The sequence below is a fragment of the Schistocerca serialis genome, chromosome 2 (genome assembly GCF_023864345.2).
Source record: "Schistocerca serialis cubense isolate TAMUIC-IGC-003099 chromosome 2, iqSchSeri2.2, whole genome shotgun sequence".
In the NCBI taxonomy this organism is placed as follows: Eukaryota; Metazoa; Arthropoda; class Insecta; order Orthoptera; family Acrididae; genus Schistocerca; species Schistocerca serialis.
This window is the reverse complement of record NC_064639.1, coordinates 877,069,891-877,095,899: the sequence shown is the minus strand read 5'-3', so window position 1 is coordinate 877,095,899 and position 26,009 is coordinate 877,069,891. Positions and strand designations below refer to the sequence as shown.

At 40.7% G+C, this 26,009-nt stretch overlaps 1 protein-coding gene across 1 annotated transcript in view; it reads left to right on the top strand.

The window, feature by feature from the left end:
• The window catches only part of LOC126456093 (xaa-Pro aminopeptidase ApepP-like), a 121,428-nt gene that overhangs the window by 92,289 nt on the left and 3,130 nt on the right, over positions 1 to 26,009 (top strand). Inside the window, exons 11-12 of the mRNA XM_050091849.1 lie at positions 13,378 to 13,454; positions 14,118 to 14,213. Of these exons, the coding sequence (XP_049947806.1) occupies positions 13,378 to 13,454; positions 14,118 to 14,213 (173 nt within the window). The remainder of the gene's footprint in view (positions 1 to 13,377; positions 13,455 to 14,117; positions 14,214 to 26,009) is intronic.

Genomic DNA, 26,009 nt, shown 5'->3' with positions numbered 1-26,009 from the left:
CATATTGTGCAGATAGTATGCACATATACCACTGAATGTATCCGCAAAATCATATCATTCAGGGTGAGGAGCCATGATGGTAGTTGAAGAAGGTGAGAGAGATAACAAAATATTTGAAAAAAGTGATAAGACCTTTTAAGAAAGTGATTAAAATTGACAAATTATTTCCACAAAAAATATGGCATGGATGAATTATTTTCATTTTTGATATTCTCTATAAAAAGGGCCAGTTAATACCATAATAAACTTCCTCATACAAATTTATTAATGCACTGGTATGCAGGTACATTGGTAATTCAGTATTGGTAATCGTAATTCACAAACAAAATCTCCAACGCATTTTTATTTTTACAAATATTGACATTCTACACTTCAATACTGAAAAAAGATCAACAAAATATTGTTGTATTACTGTTTCTTAGGAATCTTAGAAAAAATTAAATAATCATACTAGATTTTCTTTTCTCAAGAGTTTTTTGAATTGTTTCCACCTCCCTGTGTTTTGCTCATTCTTCTACTTTCATGACTTGTGGATCCTCAAGCATACTCTGGGCCAATGTTGCTGTCTGTAAATAATTTTCTTCAAGTGTTTTCTTCAGTTTATCTGAAACTTGAGGGACAAGCTCTTTTCATGCCTCCTTAGATAGTTGGAGTTCCTTTTTATTTTCTTTCAGAGCAGCTAGCTGGTAGTCAACTGATTTTTCCGTGTTATTCATCTCTTTAATCTCCTCTTCAAGATACATTCAGTTGTGTGTCTCCTTTTGCTTTTCTTCTAATTCAGGTTTGCTTTCATTTTCACATTATTCCTTGTAAGCAGCATAATTTGCAAGTGATCTCCATACATAATGAATTGTCAGTCATTGGTTACTGAAGGTAAATGGGTATATTGTGCCAGAGCACCCCTCACAGTCAAAACATTATTTACAAATCTTTCAATCATTCCTGCCTTGTCTTAATGTAATGTGTGCTTCAAAATGGAATACCTCTATGTCTGCATTACCATGGAAAAATGTAGGCAAAATCTTAACAAGTTTTGAAACATTTGGGTACTTTCATTCTGTGAATGATAAGCCTGTTTTTGAAATGTATTGCTGCCAGTAATTGTCAATACCTTTATTATATAAAGACGGGTCATCTTTTTCAAACTATAGAACTTCCACTCATTTAATAATTAATTTGCCAGGCATCAGACAGCATCATTTTTGTAGCCTTTAACATTCCATTGCAGTTTCTACTGTTTATTCTTCCTTTGGGATCTAAAAACCTAAACTTTTCCCCCCAGGGGAACCACAGCTCTTTTGTTGGTATGTGTGTGGTGCACATGTGTCCCCAAGCTATTGCAGCCTTTATACTTTTCCGGGCTCCTTTACCTTCACCTTCCTTCTCCTTCTCCTTCCCTGTCCTTGTTCCTTTCCCTTTGCCTCTTCCTTTCCCTCTCTTGGTGTTCTTCTTTATGTTGGCCTGGCTATCCTTGTGACTTTGCTTCCTCTTGCAGTTTTCATTGATTAAGTTTTTTCCTCCTTTTTGGCTTTTATTTTTTGTCCTCCCTCAGGGATTGACCTCCGTCTCTAAACCTGAAATCTGTAGTGTGAGTCAGATGGGGAAGAATTCCCTCCCTATCATCTTTGGCTCTCCCTTTTCCCCCCTTCCCCTGCCTCCCTGCCATAGCCCTTTCACCTCCTTGCTAGGTCACCAGCTTGATAGCCAGTCCATGTGGTGGGGCTGTTATGTACCCATCTAGCTAAGTCCTCTGACACCGCAGGGATCACACTGCTGGTACCTGCATTGTGAACACATTGTGCAAGTCTAGGAATGGTTGCCCATCTTTTCAGGGAATTGGAACTCCAGGCAGTGACCATCCTGCCAGGCAGCCACTGCTGTGGCTGGGTGGCACCCAAAAGCCAAGCCCCTGTTCAAAGTGGGTGGTACTAGGGCAGACATTTGGCACATAAAATGTGTTAAACTCTCTGGCCACTCTTCTGCAGCTGCATCTCTTCCTCGACAGAGTTCTGTCTCAATTCCTTTTTCTGCTTTCCCGGTCTTACCCTCCTTGGCTGCCCCCTAGGAGGAGGGCCAGGCCCACTGGCTTGAGGCAAAACCCTTTCCACGGTTTCTAGTCTGTACCAGTACTGATGGGGAGGCTTTTACTGCCACCAAACCTCTTTTCTTTGTGGAACATATTAGGACAAGTTCAGTGAAGTTGAGTCACTAAGCAAGATGAGATCTGGCTGTCTCCATATAAAGACAACTTCTGCCAGTAAATCAGCCTCGCTCTGTGACTGCAACTGTTTAGGAGACATCCTTGTGACTATCATTCCCCACAAGTCACTCAATATGACACAGGGCGCCATTTTTCATGGGGACCTTCTCCTCAGTCCCATGATGAACTTAGAGCTAATCTTGAATGACATGGCATTCGCACTGGCACTTTCATTCTGGCATTTTAGGGGGATACCCTGCTTCAGAAGTTCAAGGTAACAATCTGCAGATGCAAAGTGAAACCATACATTCCACCTCCCATCCATTGCTTCTGTGGCCTCAAGTTCAGTCACATGTCCTCGCGATACAATGCCACTACCATCTGTGGCGACTTTGGCTGTCATCTTCATGTTGGAATATGTTGCACCCCACTGCCTTACTGTGTAAACTGCTCTCATCTCCATTCTCCCCACTCACTGGAGTGTCCAGTGTACATGAAGGAAAAAAGAATTCAGAAAATAAATATCTTTGACTGTCTCAGCTACTTTGAGGCCCAGAAAAAGTTTGACAGACTTCACCCTATCAATCTCTCCTCTGCTTTTGCCTCAGTTACATCTTCCCCTCCTCACACTCCCCCCCCTTACCCTCATCCTACCACCCTTCTCTCTCCTCACCCTCGGCGGCTCCCATCGCAGCCCCTCCAGGAACCCCTCCTCCTCCTCCTCCTTCTCCTCCTCAGCCAAGGAAGACATTCTCTTCCCTGGCTCCTGCTAGGGGTGGGGCTCCCTCTCAGAATACCCCTCCCTAGTATTCTTGGGATAGGAAGCTTGCACCCTTGGGTTGGACGAGAGACCCACGCTCTGAGAGCACCAAAGCCACTTGCTCTCTGTCAGATTCTGACTTCACTGCACCTAATCTCTTACTGGTGAAGTCTCCTCCCTCCCTCCAAGGGAGAAGGAGAAGAAGCCGTGCAAGTCAAAGGATGAGGCTTGCCTAGATGGTAGCCCCTCCTCTTCAGCCCAAATTAGACCCAGTTTTTATGGATGTCACCCTATCCTTGTTGCTGACAACCACTGACTGAGTGACATGACCTCTCCTCGACTTCTTTACGTCTCACCTGGACTCTCACCACACAATAATCCAGTGGAATTGCTACGGATATTATTGTCACCTACCGGAAATACAACACCTTGTTTACTCCTACTCTGTGTTCTGCCTTGCTCTTCAAAAAATGCTCTTCTGTGATGACCTCTCTTCAATATTTCATGGTTATCAAGTGTCCTGTTGGAATCGTGACAGGCCTGGGATAGTGTCTGGAGGGGTCTAAACTTTGATTAGTACTAATGTCATCAGCGACTGGATCCCCCTTCATACCAACCTGGAAGCAGTAGTGGTTAGAGTGCAACAGTTCAGGCAATCACCATTTGCAATGTCTACCTTCTAGGCCAGTTCCTTATGTTGAACCATCTACCTTAATAAAGCAACTACCGCCCTCATATCTCTTCCCTTATTACAGACTTTGATTTGTGTCTCTTCAATGATAGTTCCCCTACCCACTCCAGTGCTGCTCATGGAATTTTTACTGCTATTGATCTCACAATCTCCTCCCCTGCTCTCACGGCTTCCCTACATTGGTCACTCCATGATGATCTTTGTGACAATGACCACTTTACAGTGATTCTATCATTCTTCTGACATCGCCAGGTAGACAGGTCCCCACATTGGGCATTCTGCAGGGCCAGTTGGCCTTTATATATGTATGCTGTACACTTCAACACCTCTCTCTTGAACTGCATAGGTGCGGTCGTGCACGGCATCTCCGCCACTATTGTTCATGCTTCTGGCACTGCTGTCTCCCTGTCCACAGGTCCTCTTCGACATCAAACAATATTGTGGTGGACCAAGGATGTCGTAGTCACTGTCCAGGACCACTGACGGGCACTGCAGTTATTTAAATGACACCCTTCACAGACAAGCTCCTCACTTTTAAGTGTCTCCATGATAAGGCTCATTACTTTATTAAGCAGAGTAGAAAGGAACGCTGGGAGTGCTGTCTTTCCTCCCTGGGGATCTATGCCTCTTGGTCACATGTTTGTTCCAAGCTCTGCAGCCTTCTGGGCTGCCAGTGACAGTCAACTGTCCAGGGCCTTATCCTCCAAAGTGCTGTGTGTACTGATCCATTGGTCCTTGCAGAACACTTTGCGATACGCTTTGCGACAGCATTGGTGTCCTCTTCCTATACTTCTTCCTTGCTCTGGCAGAAACACCAGGTTGAACTGCCCCTGCCCTGTTTCACTTCTCATCAAGCTGAACCCTATAATGAACCATTCTCTGAATGGGAATTCTAGCAGGCTCTTACCTTTTCACTTCACATGGCCCCAGGCCCGGATTCCATCCATAACCATATGATCCAACACTTGGATGTTATGCAGGGGCAACATCTACTCATAGTTTTCAGTAACATTTGGCTCATCGGTGCCTTCCCATTGCAGTGGTGAGACAGTATAGTTATTCCTGGGAAGAACTCAACATCTCTCAACAGCTATCAGCCAATTAGCCTGACAAATGTACTTTGTAAGCTGCTTGTGAGGATGGTTAGCTTCTGATTATGTTGGGTTCTAAAATCTCGGTGTCTTTTGTCCCCATATCAGTATGGCTTCCAGGAAGGATGATCTTCAACTGACCATTTACTCAGATTGGAAACTGCAATTGGTCAGGCTTTTACTAACCGCCAGCACCTTGTCGTAGTCTTCTTTGACCTACGTATGGCGTATGACATGGCTTGGTGTGATCACATTTTAGTTACCCTCCATGACTGGGGCTTTCACAGCCCCCTTCTGATTTTTATTAATGAGTTTTTATCCCACCAGCTCTTCCTGGTTCGAGTTATCAGTTCACTCAGCACCCCTCTCAGATTGTGGAGAATAGTATCCCACAGGATTTTGTGTTAAGAGTCACACTCTTCCTCATAGCCATCAATGAGCTTGTAACCTCTGCTGGGCCTTTGGTTACACAGATGTTGTAAGTTGACAATTTTTGCATTGGTGTAGCTCCCAGTCAGTAGCATCTGCTGAGTGCTGGCTCCAAGGTGCCCCTGTGTGGGCTGTTTCCCATGACTTCCAGTTTTTCCCTCCAAAATGCAGGTTATGCATTATTGTCACCAACCCACAGTACACCCCAATCCATAACTTAATTTAGACACCCAGTTGCTAGGTCTTGTAGCACAGTCCCATTTCTTGGGCATTATTTTTGATAAAAAGCTGACATGACTGCCTCATATTCGCCACCTTAAGACTACAGGGATGCAGAAGCTTAATGCTCTCCACCTCCTGGCCCACACAACTTGAGGTGCAGATCGTGCTACTCTTCTCCATGCTGTGGTCTTGTCCAGACTAGATTATGGTAGTCTGGTTTATGGCTCAGGGGCTCCTGCTCCTCTGAAAATACTTGAACCTGTTCACCACTGTGGGGTGTGCCTGGCTATTTTTGTCTTTCGCACTAGCCCCGTTCATAGTCCCCTCACAGAAGTGGGGATTCCCTCTCTACAAACATGGTGGAGCCAACTCCTAGTTTCTTATGCAATCGCCATTTGTAGATCTCTTGACCATCCCATGTACCCTGTCCTGTTTACAAATGAGGTATGTCTCCCTCCTGATCACTGCTCATGGGTGGAATTGCTGGTTGGAATGCGTCTCATTTCTCTCTGTCGGGAACTCCATCTCCACTCATTGAAATGCTCCCTATGTATTTCCTCTCAGCCCCCCCCCCCCCCCCCTCCCCCTTTGGATGGTGCCTAGACCATGAATTTGGACCTACCTATTCCAGGGTTGTAAGGTCTCTGTTGCCCCTATGCTCTTCTGGCGTCTTGTACATTCCATCCTTGCAGAGTTCCAGGATGCTACCATCTTCTACACTGCTGGTTCTAAGATGATAGATAAAGCGGGATATGCTTTCACTTCAGCTACAGGCTTAGAATGCCATTTTTTGATGGTATCATGTAGTGTGCTCACAGAAGAGCTGCTAGCCATTACCAGAGCCCTCCATTTTGTTATTCAGGCCTCCCTCCATAGTGTTTTAATATGTCCCGACTCAATGAGCAGCCTGCAGGTGATCGACCGATGTTATTCTCATCATCCCTTGGTCTCTGCTATCTATGACCTTCTCTCTGCCTGTGGCCATGCCGCCTGCTCAGTTGTCTTTCTTTGAGTCCCAAGTCATGTGGGTATCCCCGGGAATGAACTGGCTGACCATTTGGCTAGAGAAGCTGATACTTACCTCACATTTGCTTTCATGACTCAAGCTGTGGATATGTAGATCTACATCAAATCTCTCTTTGCCCAAACGTGGAATGACATCTGGTGCACTACTGCTCTCAGTAATAAACTCTGCGCAATCAAGGAGACAACTGCAGTTTGGTGCTCTTCCTTCTGCTCCTCTCGCAAGGAGTCCACTGTCTTATGTTGTCTACGCATTGATCATACCAGGCTCATCCATTGTTTCCTCCTGTGTAACAAACCACCCCCAAAATGTGGTTGTGGAACCAGACTGATGGTATCCCATGTATTGGTGGAATGTCCCCTCCTTTTGGCCCTATGTACTAAGTATAGTCTTCCCAATTCCTTAATATTAATGTTAGCAGATGATCCATGGATGGTTGAAGTGGTCCTCATTTTCCGCTGTGAAAGTGGTTTTTATTTCCAGATATAAGGTTCTGCTTTACTCCTGGAGCAGGAGCAGAGTGGTTGTGGTTGGGGCATCTCTTCGCGTTTTCTTGGCCTGGGACACCATGACCACTCCCCCATGTAAAAACTGATCTTTTTCCCAGTTTTTAGATTTGATCTATAACCTTGGATGCCTTCTGCTGTGTGTGTTATAACTTCCTCATTTTATAGTTTGACTCCCCTGACTGGATCCATTCACTTTTAGTAAGTAACTTTGGAATCACAGGAATGATGACATTGCAATTTGGTCCCATAACACCTCTCAATCAATCAGTCAAACTAAAACTTTTCAGTGGTGCATTTGATAAGCATGTGGTTTTGATCACAAGTTTGCAAGTTGTGATGTAATGTTGTTGGGCATTCTGTGGAACTTGTCATGTTCTTCCAGTTCACTAAGTTCTTTGGTAACTTATCCTGAGGCCTGAAAACAAAGACTAGGTATGCCAGTAAAAAAAAAACCTACCTGCCTACAAACAACGTACTAGACGAATACTATTAGGTTTCTGTAAACATTGCAGCACAACATCTGCCTTAACAAAAGGTAACAGAGGACTGGAAGTTTGCCATGGATGCACAAGAGGCAACTATCATGTTATTCTTAGGCTTCAGCAAAGCCTTTGACATTGTCGAATATGACATTTTACATGCCAAACTTAGCAGCCAAAATTTTTTGCCAAGTGCAGTGCAGTGGTTTCCCTCATATCTGACGCCTTACCAACAATGCATCATGTTCAGCACCATAAAGTCACAATGGAGGAAGGTAGTATCAGGCATCCCCCAGGCTCTGGTGTTAGGACCTCTTTTCATTGTATGTAAATAATGTGTCATCAGTTCTGTCCTGCTGCAGATACCACATGTATACTTGTGACCTCCAATTGTATCTAAGTACAAAACAAATAAACCTGAAGGCTGCTATTGAGAATCTCAGTACCAAATTGTGTGCACTATGTAAATGGATGCAGGGTATAGGGATAAAGTTCAACCCATCCGAATCCTAAGAGGTACTAGTTGGTTACTCTAGGCTCATTAGCTTGAAATGCCAGGAATCCCTACCATATTTAACCCTAAATGGGACAAATATCAACTTCTCTACTTCAGCACAGAGTCTAGGAGTAATAATGGAAGACAATCTAAAATGGACTGAGCAGACAACTGCAATGTGCAAGAACCCATCAGTATCTCTCCATGACCTACAAAGATATAAAAAGGCTATTCCCTCTTGACCCAAAAAAGAAACTTGTACAAACACTTGTTGTTGTTGTGGTCTTCAGTCCTGAGACTGGTTTGATGCAGCTCTCCATGCTAATCTATCCTGTGCAAGCTCCTTCATCTCCCAGTACCTACTGCAACCTACATCCTTCTGAATCTGCTTAGTGTATTCATCTCTTGGTCTCCCTCTACAATTTTTACCCTCCACACTGCCCTCCATTGCTAAATTTGTGATCCCTTGATGCCTCAGGACATGTCCTACCAACTGATCCCTTCTTCTAGTCAAGTTGTGCCACAACTCCTCTTCTCCCCAATTCTATTCAATACCTCCTCATTAGTTATGTGATCTACCCATCTAATCTTCAGCATTCTTCTGTAGCACCACATTTCAAAAGCTTCTATTCTCTTCTTGTCCAAACTATTTATTATCCATGTTTCACTTCCATACATGGCTACACTTCATACAAATACTTTCAGAAACGACTTCCTGACACTTAAATCTATACTCGATGTTAACAAATTTCTCTTCTTCAGAAACGCTTTCCTTGCCATTGCCAGTCTACATTTTATATCCTCTCTACTTTGACCGTCATCAGTTATTTTGCTCCCCAAATAGCAAAACTCCTTTACTACTTTAAGTGTCTCATTTCCTAATTCCCTCAGCATCACCTGACTTAATTCGACTACATTCCATTATCCTCATTTTGCTTTTGTTGATGTTCATCTTATATCCTCCTATCAAGACACTGTCCATTCCGTTCAACTGCTCTTCCAAGTCCTTTGCTGTCTCTGACAGAATTACAATGTCATCGGTGAACCTCAAAGTTTTTATCTCTTCTCCCTGGATTTTAATACCTACTCCAAATTTTTCTTTTGTTTCCTTTACTGCTTGCTCAATATACAGATTGAATAACATCGGGGAGAGGCTACACCCCTGTCTCACTCCCTTTGCAAATACTGCTTCTCTTTCATGCCCCTCGACTCTTATAACTGCCATCTGGTTTCTGTACAAATTGTAAATAGCCTTTCGCTCCCTGTATTTTACCCCTGCCACCTTTAGAATTTGAAAGAGAGTATTCCAGTCAACATTGTCAAAAGCTTTCTCTAAGTCTACAAATGATAGAAATGTAGGTTTGCCTTTCCTTAATCTTCCTTCTAAGATAAGTCGTAAGGTCAGTATTGCCTCACCTGTTCCAACATTTCTACGGAATCCAAACTGATCTTCCCCGAGGTCGGCTTCTACCAGTTTTTCCATTCGTCTGTAAAGAATTCGCATTAGTATTTTGCAGCTGTGGTTTATTAAACTGATAGTTTGGTAATTTTCACATCTGTCAACACCTGCTTTCTTTGGGACTGGAATTATTATATTCTTCTTGAAGTCTGAGGGTATTTCACCTGTTTCATACATCTTGCTCACTAGGTGGTAGAGTTTTGTCAGGACTGGCTCTCCTAAGGCCGTCAGTAGTTCTAATGGAATGTTGTCTACTCCCGGGGCCTTGTTTCGACTCAGATCTTTCAGTGCTCTGTCAAACTCTTCATGCAGTATCGTATCTCCCATTTCATCTTCATCTACATCCTCTTCCATTTCCATAATATTGTCCTCAAGTACATCACACTTGTATAGACCCTCTATATACTCCTTCCACCTTTCTGCTTTCCCCTCTTTGCTTAGAACTGGGTTTCCATCTGAGCTCTTGATATTCGTACAAGTGGCTCACTTTTCTCCAAAGGTCTCTTTAATTTTCCTGTAGTCTGTATGTATCTTACCTCTAGTGAGATAAGCCTCTACATCCTTACATTTGTCCTCTAGCCATGCTTGCTTAACCATTTTGCACTTCCTGTCGATCTCATTTTTGAGACGTTTGTATTCCTTTTTGCCTGCTTCATTTACTGCATTTTTATATTTTCTCCTTTCATCAATTAAATTCAATATTTCTTCTGTTACCCAAGGATTTCTACTAGCCTTTGTCTTTTTACCTACTTGATCCTCTGCTGCCTTCACTACTTCATCCCTCATAGCTACCCATTCATCTTCTACTGTATTTTTTTCCCCCATTCCAGTCAATCATTCCCTTATGCTCTCCCTGAAACTCTGTACAACCTCTGGTTTAGTCAGTTTATCCAGGTCCCATCTCCTTAAATTCCCACCTTTTTCAATTTCTTCAGTTTTAATCTACAGTTCATAACCAATAGATTGTGGTCAGAGTCCACATCACTTTCTCAAAGTCCTTCTCGGCAGTAGGAACCTGACTCTGGAAAAACCTTCCGCTTTGTATTAGAGAACTGAATAACATCTCCAGCTTCAGAAGACAGTTAATGACAAATCTACTAAAGCAACAATAAGAAATACCATTGCCCCTGTATGCACTTTGTACCCTTGTACATCCTTCTTTTCAACAAGGTCTTCCCCATTTCCCTGTATACTTAGCTGGTGCAGTCTCCTTAAATTTCTTTTCCCCAGACCTCCAAATATCATTAAACATCTATTTTGTCACCAGTAAATTCTTTTTATATCTGCCACTATCAATATTGTTATTGTTGACATTATTATTATTATTATTGTTATTATCACTATTGGTGGCAGCAGCTGAAGTACTTACCTTCAATGGCAAATAACTACCCAGAGAGATCATTGAATGTGTGATTGTTGGAACAGCTTCATAAATTTGGAGCTCTGATCTTCCACAGCCTATGACTGCTTGTGAAGCCTGCAAGAAGCCCCTCTGAGAATAACATCATACTTGTATTTTGTTAAAATGAAAAATTGGAAGGGCAGTGCCCCTTCACTGATAGTTATTCTTGCAGTTCATGTTTCTGTTGGCTGAACATATTTCTTATTTGCAACTTTAGTGCAATTGCTTTCATCATCATGGAACACAGTCTTCTTTAGCTGGCTGTGATTAGCATTCATCATTACAGACAAAGAAATCCCAGAGTCTACAAGTGCCTATGCTGGTTGACTGTCAATGATAGTATCAATGAGATTTACTGACATCTTGGCAACTAAAACAATTTTTCAGGTGGCTGTCAACAGCAGCAATATACTTGGAGAAATGTATGATACACATTGGGTTGTCTTTGACCCCATGGACCAACTTCACAGTGGAAAAATATGTATTGTGACAACTTCACATCATACATGCTATTTAACCAGAAATGGTGTATACGTCCCTGGTTAAATAGCATGTATGATGTGAAGTTGTCACGATACATATTTTTCCACTGTGAAGATGATCTATGGTCAAAACCAGTTGTGAAAAAAAATATATTGTAAGATAGCACAGTGTGTATCATTCATTTATCCAAGTATCTAGGCAACTGTCATCCATGGATACAGGGTTATCTTGTCAGTTAGGCAAGTGGCTGGTCCTCTTTATGGCAAAGAGAAATGCCTACAGTATGTTGGGGAGTGAGATTCTGCTGGGTATAATGATGAGCTTTGTCCCACAGGTCAACTATAATTGCCTGCAGTTGACTCTTGTGATTGTTGATGTCTTGCAGCATAACAATTATTGACACAGTGAAAACAGAGCAGTGTGTTCTCCACTGTCCTCTGAATGTGTGTTTTCCTGTGGGGCATTTTAATTGGTGGAAAAGTGGGTTTCCTGAGTCAGTCAGATACTGGGTTGTTGTTTGACGGTAATGGACAAGTACATTCTTCAAGATGCGACTGGTGCCAAAGATTGATTCACCCCTTCTTCAACATTCTTTGTTACCTCCTGACCTATGGGGTTGATGTTCATGGTTGCTATGTCTTGTGTGCACTTTATGACAGTTCTGGACACCATGAAATGCTGTATCTCTGCTCTTACAACTGCCATAGGGACCACATTTGGGAGATAACCATACCTCTTTCATCTGATCTTTCTTTTTTTGTGTGTTTCCTTGATGCACTGGCACTATCTGATGAATTCTTCTGTCATGACATCCTTTCCGAGAACAGCTTGATAATTGTCTTTGCGTCTCCTTCACCAGACATGAGATTTTGTTGACTCTTGTCAGATTTGGATTCACCATGTTGCATAGGGGTAAAACATTTTTTATGTACAATTGTGTAATTTCACTTGATGTTGGGCTCTTGTTTTTCAGTTGTAATTCTGATGAGGTATCTTGCTGTTGATTATCACCAAATGTTTTCTTTAGTTCAGCCTGGAATTTATTCGAGCTATTGAGCTCCTCTTCATTGTTCTCAAACTGTTGCTGGGCTATGTCTTTCAAGTAAATGTATAAATTTGTCAACCGCATCATGTCATTCCACCTGTTGTATTGAGGGACAGTGGGACACAGTTGAATCCCTTCAGATATTTCATTGGGTCGTGATCAGTATCTCCAGTGAAGACTGGTGTACAAGTGACTTACTGCTGACTTGGAATTCGTAGGTGTCCTGATTATGTGAGCCATGGGAATGATGTACTCCTTGTATTCTGGTTGCTGTACAAGGAGAGAACAGCTTTCACATTGCCTAATTGGAACCTCAGTGATGTAGATGTTTTGATGTATGGGGCATTTCTACCAAACAGTGTCACATCAAAACTACAATTAAGTCCAAATCCAGAGGCAGTGGTATCAGTGAAGTACAACATATGGAACTGAAAGCACATTTATTATGAACACCAATGTAGAGCCAGACCAGAACTGACTTCCTGGACAGAGAGTGCAGCTATTTATACAAACATACATCAAATAATCCAGAATGCTGGTATTTATAAAGCACTGAATATTCCAGAATATACAGACATTATAAACATAAAATACATACTTCAAGAACATTCCAGAAATGATAACTACTATGCAACAAATAATTCCTGGTAGTCAGATTTGAAGTGGTTGCCCACAGCATGCCAACCAGTGACGCTAACTGCTGTGCTACACTGCATACATCACAACTTGTGGCAGTATAGAGTTATTACAAGTAGAATTATTAAAATGATTTTATTTTATAAAAATAAAAGTGGTACAAGTGATTATATTGCAACAATTAGACTAGTCTGACCAAGTAAATCAGGGAACAGGTTGATCACACCTGCTATCTAACTGGCAGATCCTTTGTCTACATTACAAGAAAGATGTTTGTTGACTCTGCTAAAATTAGATGTTTGAGCTCAAAATGCCATTAGAATCATTTTCTGTATAAACTGTCTCTGCTAGAAAGTATTTTTTGTCATGCAGTGACTTATTTTCATGTTCCCAGTCTTTTTTAAATTTCCTCTCAAGTTACTATCACTGACAATAATTTTTCTCATTTCAGAGCCTGGTTACTACAGAGCTAATGAGTTTGGAATGAGACTTGAAAATATAGTGACTGTTGTTCCTGCTAATGTCTCAGTAAGTCTAATATTTAAAAACATAACCTACTCTGATAATTTGGAAACACGCTTTACACCACTAGATTACAAAGCAGAGAATAAGGAATAACTAGCCCTTATTCTTTTTCACCAGCCTCCCATTGACCTTATGAATGTCTCCACCATCTTTATTCTGCACTCATCCTTCTTTCCTTTGCTACAAACCCTTGCACACAGTGTCATTAGTATGCATAAGTAAACTTCTTTGCTTGGAAGAGATCACTATTATCTACTCGCCACTCACTGCAACAGCAGCAACTGGAGCATTGCTGAACACACATTATTAAGCATTTGTGAATTAAAGTATTCAAATACTTCAATGAAGTTCTTATATAATATGGAAAGAAAAGAAAGAAGACTGAAAAAAGGAGAAAATAAAGTGAAAGTAATTTCACACACCATGTCAGAGGAGCTTTCCTCATTTCTTGTCTTCTTCTTTCTCTTGAAGTACAATCTCATTTAAAATCAGAAAGTGCTGAAATTCAGTGCTTGATTTCTAATTTCTGTGTGTCAGTCCTGCTCTGTAATGCCCCGTTTCATCTAATGGTAAACAGCCATCTCTTTTCTGGCTCAAATAATGATAATACTGAATTCTGAACTGTAACAAGAGCTAATAATTTATGTTATCATGTTATAATTGCAGGGCGAGTCTGGAGAAACATTCTTGACATTTGAAACTGTCACTCTAGTCCCTTATGAACCAAAGCTCATAAACACCCAACTTATGACAGCAGACCAGGTATGTAGAGTTACAGAACAGAGTTCAGATGTAATACACTGTAAGTCAACTTTAAAACTTTTAACAGATTTTATGAAATAAAACAAAAAGAAATGCAGGAAGAAGCACAATGTAATAATGACTTTACTCTCAGGTTCCAGCTCGTTTTTTTGTATCGCTTTCATTATCAAATTGCATACTTATTTTGTGAATTTGTAGATGTCTGCAAATATAGGGAGAGTAAATATCTTGAGAAGGACACTGAACATTATGGACACAAAACAAGAAACCATAACACTGATGAGAATGTAGACACAGTGCAGGTTTCATTTACTACCAATTAAATTTCGTGCTGGATAAAAAGTGCTGCAAACTTTTACATTTTGGATAGTTGGTTTTTGTAACTATTGCAACAGCAACTGTCCAAATATGACTGGGTTTTGGTACAGAATGGTCCAACAGCTGGCTTGAGACATACTCAACAACTTATCAAACCCTTGTATGCATTGGATACCTTTATAGACTGGGACTGGGTCAGTGAATACTTGGAAGAAATTCAGTATTAATATTACTGCATTTTGATGCAGTTCTCAGCTTACGCTTCTTTACTTGCTGCCCATTGGTGGAAGATTTTAGTGACAGTAATACCTCTTATTACTTAAAACTACTCAGCGGAGGACGTAGAAAGAAGGTGAAACATTTTCCAGCCTAATCCCATGTGCCTTACTGCATCCAGCATCTCCATCCATTATCATTGTGAAGTGAAAGCCCAAAATATCAAAATTAGTGGTGCATCAGAATCTGAAATGAAATTAGCATTAACTGAAAATACTGACACATGAAATTACTACTTCTGGGCAGTTCTTCCCACAAAATAAATATAATGGTGATGATGTCAGATACAGTTCACAAACAGAGCTTCAGACTACAAACATAAAATGGTTCAAATGGCTCTGAGCACTATGGGACTCAAGTGCTGTGGTCATCAGTCCCCAAGAACTTAGAACTACTTAAACCTAACTAACCTAAGGACATCACACACATCCATGCCCGAGGCAGGATTCGAACCTGCGACCGTAGCAGTCGCACGGTTCCGGACTGCGCGCCTAGAACCGCGAGACCACCGTGGCCGGCCTACAAACATAACAAATGTTCATTGTCCACTTACATCCACATCCACATCTACAGTTACATCTGCATACATAGTATGCAAGTCACCATATGGGGTGTGGTGGAGGGTACACATACCATGATTAGTCATTTTCTTTCCTCTTCCACTTGCATTATTTCATTGAAAAAAAGTCTGTGATTACTTGTGTATTGCAGTAGATAAGGAAGTTTTGCATGTGAACTACATGGAAAAATGCTCTCTGCATTGCTTGCAATTATTTACCAAAAACTCATTTTGTATCTCAACAGTTTGTGAGCAAAGACAAATGCTTCGAATATTTCACTTTCACTCTGTCCTTTGTGCATGTGAGCATAAGTGAGTGCACTACTTACAATCCATTTTCTTGAGATTGGAGATAGATATAAATCTTGTTTCAAATTTAACAGAAAAATTCAATATGTTAGCTACATTTCATATGCAGCAATGTGTTACCTGACATGTACCAAATGCAGACTCATTGCAACCTATATTTTTTATTGTAAACTAATTGAAATGTCATGCAATAAATTACTTAATATTGGTATATCACAATAATTATGACCATTTAACAAAATAATACGTAGTTCATCATGAAGCTGACAAATGAATCTATGAAATGTGAGAGAACCTAATTTTTTTTACCAAATACTTTCTTTTAAAACATTTGAGAAAGATTGCAGAGCTGGGGGCATGCTTACACCTTCATTTCCACAGTGCAGCGAGTTGGTCAGCAGCCCCACCAAAGTGGGTAGAGAATGTTTTGTTCATAAATGATGAAAAGCACAGCTTAGTAGGTTACAGAAAATCGAGACAGGCGCCCCTTTGGAACAGAGGGCTGGAGATGCCCAATGCAGGGAACTAGAATGCATTTCTGCCCAGGGCCACGTTATTTTTTATGAACTCTAATATCACCAGTCAGACCTCATGCCACCATTGTCAGAAAACAAAGAATTTCGCCTATTGAGTCATTGCCAAGTGTATTTAATTGATTCTCTGAGAGGACAGAAACATGAAATACAGTCTTGAATGGAGTACGCCTGCTTATACACTATGTAATCAAAAGTATCTGGACATCCCCAAAAACATACGTTTTTCATATTAGGTGCCTTGTGCTGCCACCTACTGCCACATACTCCATATCAGTGACCTCAATAGTAATTAAACATTATGAGGGAGCAGAATGGGGTGCTCTGCGGAACTCATGGACTTCGAACAGGGTCAGGTGATTGGTTGTCACTTGTATCATATGTCTGTACGTGAGATTTACACACTTCTAATCATCCCTGGGTCCACTGTTTTTAATGTGATAGTGAAGTGGAAATGGGAAGGAACATGTACAGCACAAAAGTGTACAGGCCGACCTTGTCTGTTGACTGACAGAGACCGCTGACAGTTGAAGAGGGTCATAATGTGTAACAGGCAAACATCTATCCAGACCATTACACAGGAACTCCAAAATGCATCAGGATCCACTGCAAGTATATGGCAGTTAAGTGGGAGGCAAGAAAACTCAGATTTCATGGTCAAGCAGCTGCTGATAAACCACACATTGCACCTGTAAATGCCAAACGATGCCTCACTTGGTGTAAGGAGCATAAACATTAAATGATTGAACAGTGGGAAAACGTTGTGCGGAGTGACAAATCATGGACACAATGTGGCAATCCGATGGCAGGGTGTGGATACGGTGAATGCCCAGTGAATGTCATCTGCCAGTGTGTGTAGTGCCAACAGTAAAATTCGGTGGCGGTGGTGTTATAGTATGGTCATGTTTTATATGGAGGGAGCTTGCACCCCATTTTGTTTTGTGTTTCACTATCACAATACAGGCCTACATTTACGTTTTAAACACCTTCTTGCTTCCCACTTCTGAAGAGCAATTTGAGGATGTCTATTGCATCTTTCAACATGATTGAGCACCTGTTTATAATGCACGGCCTGTGGCAGAGTGGTTACATGACAATAACATCCCTGTAATGGACTGGCCTGCACAGAGTCCTGACCTGAATCTTATAGTACACCTTTGGGATGTTTTGGAATGCCGACTTCAGGGTAGGCCTCACTGACCGACATCCATACCTCTCCTCAGTGTAGCACTCCGTGAAGCATGGGCTGTCATTCCACAAGAAACCTTCCAGCAGCTGACTAAATGTATGCCTGTGAGAGTGGAAGCTGTTACCAAGGCTAAGTGTCGGCCAACACCATATTGAATTCCAGTATTATTGATGGAGGGCACCACGAACTTGTAAGTAATTTTCAGCTGGGTGTCCGGATACTTTTGATCACATAGTGTACATGCAATTCAGTGCCCTCAGCCCCAAGTACTTAGCCAACAAGCAAGTATGGAAGGCATGATAGTTACAGAGAAACATGCACAAAAGCAGTTGTTCATACTAAGTGTGCTTGGCTGTCTGACGGTTATGGCCCTCTGATGGCGATTAGTGGAAATGTGGCATGCGCAACTTCTTTCACCCTCCCTCAGTTCATTCTGCCTCAGTCTGTCTAGGTGGGGGCTTATGTAGCCTTCCAGATCCTTTCTCACATTCTTGTTCTTTTCTATTCCATACTTCTCAACATTTTGTACTGTGTCCAAAACCTGCTACTAGTATGGTGATCTTTTTCATCCCACAAAATATTTCTTTTTGCATGACAGCCATACTGCAATAAGAAGAAATTTGTAGGTTTATTTTGGATCACAGAGTGGCCACATCCTTTCCAGTGGGTGATATTTGAAAATCTGAGAGTTTAAAGGTAGAAGACAGGATAAAGAGCAAGATAAAGATTACTGCTTAAATATCATGCATCATGAGTTAATAAAGGTGCATTGTATGTAACAGAGGTGGGAGGGGGGGAAGGTGGAAAATATATGGGTAAGACAAAGAAAGAAGTAGAAATCTAAAATGGAGTGAAGAAAAGAGTAGTTACTGTGAATTAATGCTGAGACAGAATAAATTAACATAAATTACAGCCAGGTGGGTGTCAAGAGCAAAGCACATGTTGTAGCACTAGTTCCCACCCTCAGAGTTCTGAGAAACTGGTTTCTGGCAGAATAACCCAGATTGCAGTATGGTGAAACAAGCACTGACATCATGATTGTCTTGTTGTAGAGCATGCTCTACAACAGGATATTGTAGGCCCTCTGCTTATACCCATTCATTCTAATTGATGATATGGTTGTAGTCATGCTGATGTAAAAGGTCAAACAGTGTTTACGTAACAGCTGGTGAATAGTTGTTGTTTCACAGGTGGCTCTTCCCTTGATCATACATGTTTTGCCAAATGCAGGGATGGTATAGGTGGTGGTAGGAGGGTGTATAGGGCAAGTCCTGCAGTGAGGATGGTCACGGGAGTAGGAACCATAGGGTAGGAAGATGGGTGCAGAAGAAGCGTAGGATCTGACAAGAATATTGTGAAGACTGGGAGGGTGATCTACATCTACATCTACATGGATACTCTGCAAATCACATTTAAGTGCCTGGCAGAGGGTTCATCAAATAACCTTCACAATTCTCTATTATTCCAATCTCGTATAGCACGCAGGAAGAACAAACACCTATATCTTTCCATACGAGCTCTGATTTCCCTTATTTTATCATGGTGATCGGTGTCAACAAAATATTTTTGCATTCGGAGAAGCAAGTTGGTGATTTGGAATTTCGTGAGAAGATTCTGTCGCAATGAAAAATGCCTTTCTTTTAAGGATTTCCAGCCCAAATCCTGTATCATTTCTGTGACACTCTCTCCCATATTTCGTAATAATACAAAACGTGCTGCCTTTCTTTGAACTTTTTCGATGTACTCTGTCAGTCCTATCTGGTAAGGGTCCCACACCGTGCAGCAGTATTCTAAAAGAGGACGGACAAGCATAGTGTAGGCAGTCTTCTTAGTAGGTCTGTTACATTTTCTAAGTGTCCTGCCAATAAAATGCAATCTTTGGTTAGCCTTCCCCACAACATTTTCTATGTGTTCCTTCCAATTTAAGTTGTTCATAATTGTAATACCTAGGTATTTAGTTGAATTTATCGCTTTTAGATTAGAATGATTTATCGTGTAACCAAAGTTTAATGAGTTCCTTTTAGCACTCATGTGAATGACCTCACACTTTTCATTATTTAGGGTCAACTGCCACTTTTCACACCATTCAGATATCTTTTCTAAATTGTTCTGCAGTTTGTTTTGATCTTCTGATGACTTTATTAGTCAATAAATGGCAGTGTCATCTGCAAATAACCCAAGACAGTTGCTGAGATTATCTCCCAAATTGTTTATATAGATAAGGAGCAGTAAAGGGCCTATAACACTACCTTGGGGAATGCCAGAAATCACTTCTGTTTTACTCGATGACTTTCCGTCAATTACTACAAACTGCGACCTCTCTGTCAGGAAATCACAAATCCAGTCACATAAATGAGATGATATTCCATAAGCACACAATTTCGCTATGAGCCACTTGTGTGGTACAGTGTCAAAAGCCTCCCAGAAATCCAGAAACATGGAATCAATCTGAAATCCCCTGTCAATAGCACTCAAAACTTCATGTGAATAAAGAGCTAGTTGTGTTTCACAGGAATGATGTTTTCTAAACCCATGTTGACTGTGTGTCAGTAGACTGTTTTCTTCAAGGTAATTCATAATGTTCGAACACAATATATGTTCCAAAATCCTGCTCCATATTGACGTTAACATTATGGGGCTGTAATTTAATGGATTACTCCTACTGCCTTTCTTGAATATTGGTGTGACCTGTGCAACTTTCCAGTCTTTGGGTATGGATCTTTCATCGAGCGAATGGTTGTAAATGATTGTTAAGTATGGAGCTAATGCATCAGCATACTCCAAAAGGAAGCTAATTGGTATACAGTCTGGACCAGAAGACTTGCTTTTATTAAATGATTTAAGTTGCTTCACTACTGAAAAACTATTCTAAGTGTGGTGGGTAAAGTCTCAGATAGAATGGATCTCATTTCAGGTCATGATTTTAAGAAGTCATGGCCTTGTTGAAGTAGCTGATTAATACATTCCAGTCCGGGATAACACTGAGTTACCAGTGGCGTGCTCTGAAGTTGTTTTTTGGAGGGATCAGTTCCAGGAATTTATGTGAAGACCCATCATGCTCCTGTGACCCCCCGCCCCCCCTCCCACTGCAAGACTTGCCCTATGCACTCTCTCACCACCACCTATACCAGTCCTGTAACTGGCAAAACATATCCTGTCAGAGGGAGAACCACCTGTGAAATGACATGGCATATACCAGCCGTTATAGGCAGAGCGTCTATACTGGCAACACACAATATCCTGTTGCAGAGCAAGCTCTATAACATGGCAATTGTGATCTCAGTGCCTGCTTCACAACACGCGCCATCTGGATTGTTCCACCAGACACTAGGTTCTCAGAACTCCGCAGGTGGGAAGCAGCTCTACAACATGTCCTTGGCTCTTGACACCCACCTGGCCTTAATTTACGTTAATTTCTTCTGTCTTAGCGTTTCTTCACATTAACTACTCTTTTCCTCACTCCGTTTTAGCTTTCTACATCTTTCATTGTCTTACCCATCTATTTTTCACTGCCCCCTCCCACCTCTGTTACGTAGAATGCACTTAGGTTTTAACTCTTATTAACTCATGCATGATGTTTAAGCAGTAATCTTTGTCTTGCATATTACCCTGTCTTCTACCTTTAAGCTTCCATGTTTTCAAATATTGCCTGATGCAGTCTCCAACAATCAGTCATTCCTTCTCATCCTGTCTGGTGAATCTCCACTGACCCGCACTTCTGGCTGACTTTCCCAAAATCTACCCCTTTTCCTAGACCTCTTCAGTCCTTTTTGTTCACCCCTCTTTGTTCCCCTTCAACCCTTCTGCCTGAAGAAGGAGCCACAGGCTCCAAAAGCTTGCCTAATAATAACATTTTTATGTGTGTATTCTGCCACCACTTGGTGAGTAAATTTTCTATCTATCCAATTAAATTATTAGGTATAAGACTTGTATTTCACATTAGAATTTGAACACATTGATGCATAGACTTAAATTTATTTTTAAAAACAAGTCTTTCTATTCTCCCTGAGATTACTTCAATTCTGTTATCATGCTTTTGAGTTTCTTGTTTGCAATAAATCGTTTTCTTTCTCTCTCCCTCTATTTTCAGTTTTGATAAGCTTACTATAATCTACATGATGTAATTTGAATCCCCTTCCAACTCTATTAAGCTCTGTTTTTGTATTCCAGACCTCTGCAGTTTGTTGCCCCTAAATAAAAAATAGTAGCAATAGTTGGAAATCTATAGCCCAGGGGAAAGAGTAGAAGAAATGGTTACAGGAGAATATGGGCTTGGGACAAGGAATGAGAGAGGAGGAATGCTAATGGAGCTCTGTAATAAATTTCAGCAAGTAATAGTGAATACTCTGTTCAAGAATCACAAGAGGAGCAGGTATACTAAAAAAGGACGAAGTGATACGAGAAGATTTCAGTTAGATTACATCATGGTCAGACAGAGTTTCCAAAATCAGATACTGGATTTTAAGTCATCCCCAGAGCAGATATAGACTCAGATCACAATGTAGTAGAGTTGAAGAGTAGGTTGAAGTTCAAGAGATTAGTCAGGAAGAATCAATGCACAAAGAAGTGGGATACAGAAGTACCAAGGGATGATGAGTCAACTTGAAGCTCTCAAAGACTATAGATAGAGCAATAAGGAATAGCTCAGTAGGCAGTACAGTTGAAGAGGAATGGACATCTCTAAAAAGGGCAATCACAGAAGTTGGAAATAAAAACATAGGTACAAAGAAGGTAACTGCAAAGAAACCATGGGTAACAAAGAAATACTTCAGTTAATCGATGAAAGAAGGAAGTACGAAAATATTCAGGGAAATTAAGTAATACAGAAATACAAGTCGCTGAGGAATGAAATAAATAGGAAGTGCATGGGAACTAAGATGAAATGGCTGCATGAAAAATGTGAAGAAACCGAAAAAGAAATGATTGCTGGAATGACTGACTCAGCATACAGGAAAGTCAAAACAGCCTTCGCTGTCATTAAAAGCAAGGGTGGTAACGTTTAGAGTGCAATGGGAACTCTGCTGTTAAATGCAAAGGAGACAGCAGATAGGTAGAAAGAGTACATTGAAGGCCTCTATGAGGGTGAAGACTTTTTTGATGTTATAGAAGAAGAAACAGGAGTCAATTTAGAAGAGATAGAGGATATAGTGTTAGAATCAGAATTTAAGAGAGCTTTGGAGGACTTAAGATAAATTAAGGCAGAAGGGATGGATAACATTCCATCAGAATTTCTCAAATTATTGGGGAAAGTGATAACAAAACAAAATGACTATTCATGTTGTTGTGTAGAATATATGTCTGGTGACATACCATTTCACTTTCGGAAAAATATCATCCACACAGTTCCGAAAATTGCAAGAGCTGACAAGTGCAAGAATTATCACATGATCAGCATAACATCTCATCCCTCCAAGTTGCTGACAAGGATAATATACAGAAGAATGGGAAAGAAAATTGAGGACATGTTATGTCATAATCAGTTTGACTTTAGTAAAGATAAAGGCATCAGAGAGGCAATTCTGTTGTTGCACTTGATAATGGAAGCAAGACTAAAGAAAAAAGCAAGACTAAAGAAAAATAAAGACATGTTTATAAGATCTGTCAACTGGAAAAAGAGTTTGACAATGTAAAATGGTGCAAGATGTTCGGAATTGTGAGAAAAATATGGGTAAGCTACAGGGAGAGATGGGTAATATACAATATGTGCAAGAGCCAAGTGGGAATAATAGGAGTGGCTGACCAAAAACAAAGTGCTCAGGTTAAAAAGAGTGTGAGACAGGGATGTAGCCTTTTGCCCCTACTGTTCAGTCTGTACATCGAAGAAGCAGTGATGGAAATAAAAGAAAGGTTCAGGAGCTGGGTTAAATTATAAGGTGAAAGCCTATCAATGATATGTTTTGCTGATGACATTGCTATCCTGAGTGAAAGTGAAGAAGAAGTACATGATTTGCTGAATGGAATGAACAGTCTGATGAATACAGATTGAGAGTAAATCTAAGAAAGACAAAAGTAATGAGAAGTAGCAGAAATGAGAACAGCGAGAAACTTAACATCAGGATTGATGGTCACAGAATAGATGGAGTTAAGGAATTCTGTGACCTAAGCAGCAAAATAACCAATGATGAATGGAGCAAGGGGGGCATCAAAAGCAGACTATCACAGACAAAAATGGCATTCCTGGCCAAGAGAAGTCTGCTGGTATCAAACATAGGCCTTAATTTGAGGAAGAAATTTCTGAGAATGTACATTTGGAACACAGCATTGTATGGTAATGAAACATAGACTGCAGGAAAATTGGAACAGGAAAGATTGAGGCATTTGAGATGTGGTGCTACAGACATATGTTGAAAATTAGGTGGATTGATAAGGTAAGGAATGAGGAGGTTCTGTGCGGAATTGGAGAGGAAAGGAATATGTGGAAAACATTGACAAGGAGAAGAGAGAGAGAACATCTGTGAAGATATCAGAGAATGACTTCCATGGTACTAGAAGGAGCTGTGGAGGGGAACATTGGTAGAGGAAGACAGAGGTTGGGGTACATAAATAATCAAGGACATAGGTTGCACAAAAAAAGTTCCTTGTTCTTGTCCATTTAGCTAAACTTTGAGTTACAATGTGCCTGCACAAAAGGGACCAAGCTTCCTTCCACGTCTTGAAGCTACTGCTAGAGTTCCCTCAGTTCACTGCTCACAATATTTTTTCACCTGAGACGGAATACTGATGTTCCTGGAAGGAAGAAAGATGGAAGATAAGGGTTTAATGTGTTGTTGACAATGAAGTCATTAGACACAGAGCACAAGCTCAGAATGTTTCAAGGCTGGGAAGGGCAATTGACTATGATCTTTCAAATGAAACACCCTGGCATTTGGGCATTTGCTTGGAGTGATTTAGAAAAATCACAGAAAACCTGCATGAAAATGGTCAGACATTTGCTTGAAACACCATCCTACCAAATGAGAGTCCATTGTGCTAACCACTGAACCATCTCACTCAATGTTCGTGGAAGTCATGTGTCTCACACCTTGAGATTTTGGAGAGAGGCAAAAATGGTGTTAAATTTTGGCAGAGTTGTGCTCCAGCATACTAAACCCAGACCTTAGTGCTTCTGTTCTCACAACTTTTGAACAAGATGACCAGATGGTGTGTGCATCATTTTTTGCAAAGCCCTTAATCTGTCACTCAGTATTGTCATTTAGCAATGTGCCAGGGTTCGTCTCACCAATGACACATTTGGTCTGGGCCCTAGCAGACTGTGTTAAACTGGGTATCTGCAATCCAGTTTGAAGATAAGCCATCCACATTTGTTTCCAATAAGGCACTCCACCAAGTTTGTTAATTTATGGGTACTAATAGCGGTGTGGTGTGAATCCACCTTAAGATGTAATTAAGTACCTACTTTTGAGTCCTCCTTCAGAAAAACCATTGTTCACTATTGTATTCTAACAGATTCAAGGACAGGTTATCCATGGCACAAAGCTTTGTTGTATTTGCAAACAAATGCAATTCTGCTTACTGTCATCTTCTTATATTTACAGATAATGTGGTTAAACAACTATAATTTTCAAGTTCGTAATATAATTGGTGCGCAGTTGGTTCAGGTGGGAGACAATGAAACTTATGAATGGCTGTTGAGAAAGACAGAACCTTATATTTTGCTCTCAGGAGGTTCTACAGTGCACAGATGTTGCTTACTGAGTTTGGTTTTGATGCCTGCATTACTTATCTTTGCTCACGACATCTGAAACAAGGTACATAAGCATATCTATATCATTAAGCAGAAAAATAGCTAGAAATTTCCCAAACTACTATAAACAGCATTCTGTGTCTTACAAATAATACTTTTTCCTAAAAACACACAAATAAAAAAAGCTTACCTTCAAACAGCCAAAATCACTTTTCATTTGTACTTGGTGACCAGTTTTTGTTAACTAATCATCTTCACATCAAAATGTTCATGGTGAGTTTGTACCAATGGCAGCAGTGATGAAGTAATATGTTGAACTAGACATAATTCTGTGGTGTAAACAACAAGTTATTTCTACTTCTATGTAAATACCTTGCAAGCCACCTTACGGTGTGTGGCAGAGGGTGCTTAGTATACCAGTGCCACTTCACCCCTTTCCTGCTACATTCTCAAAAGGTCAGCAGAATGATGAAGTCTTGGTAAGTGTCTGTGTGAACTCAAATCCTACTAATGTTTTTTGTAGTCTTTTCACGGGATATATATAGGAGGGGTAGTATATCAGTTGATCCTTCTAGGAACATGTGATCTTGTTATCAATTGTGCACATCTGCCACTGGAGTTAGTGAGCATTTTAGTGATACTTTCACATTTTCTAAGTGAACCTGTGATGTAACACACTGCTCTTATTTGGATTTTCTCTATATTTTCTATCAGTCTTATCTGGCATAGATCCCTGTTGCTGAGCAGTATTCAAGCATTGATCAAAACAGGGTTTTTCTACACTAACTATTTTGTCAGTGGACTACACTTCCAGAGGAACCTTCAAATAAATCTCAGTGTGGCATCTGCCTCACCTGTGATTAATTTTATGTGGTAGTTCCATTTTAAATTGCGTTTTCCCAGATATTTAATAGATGTGAATTAGTCC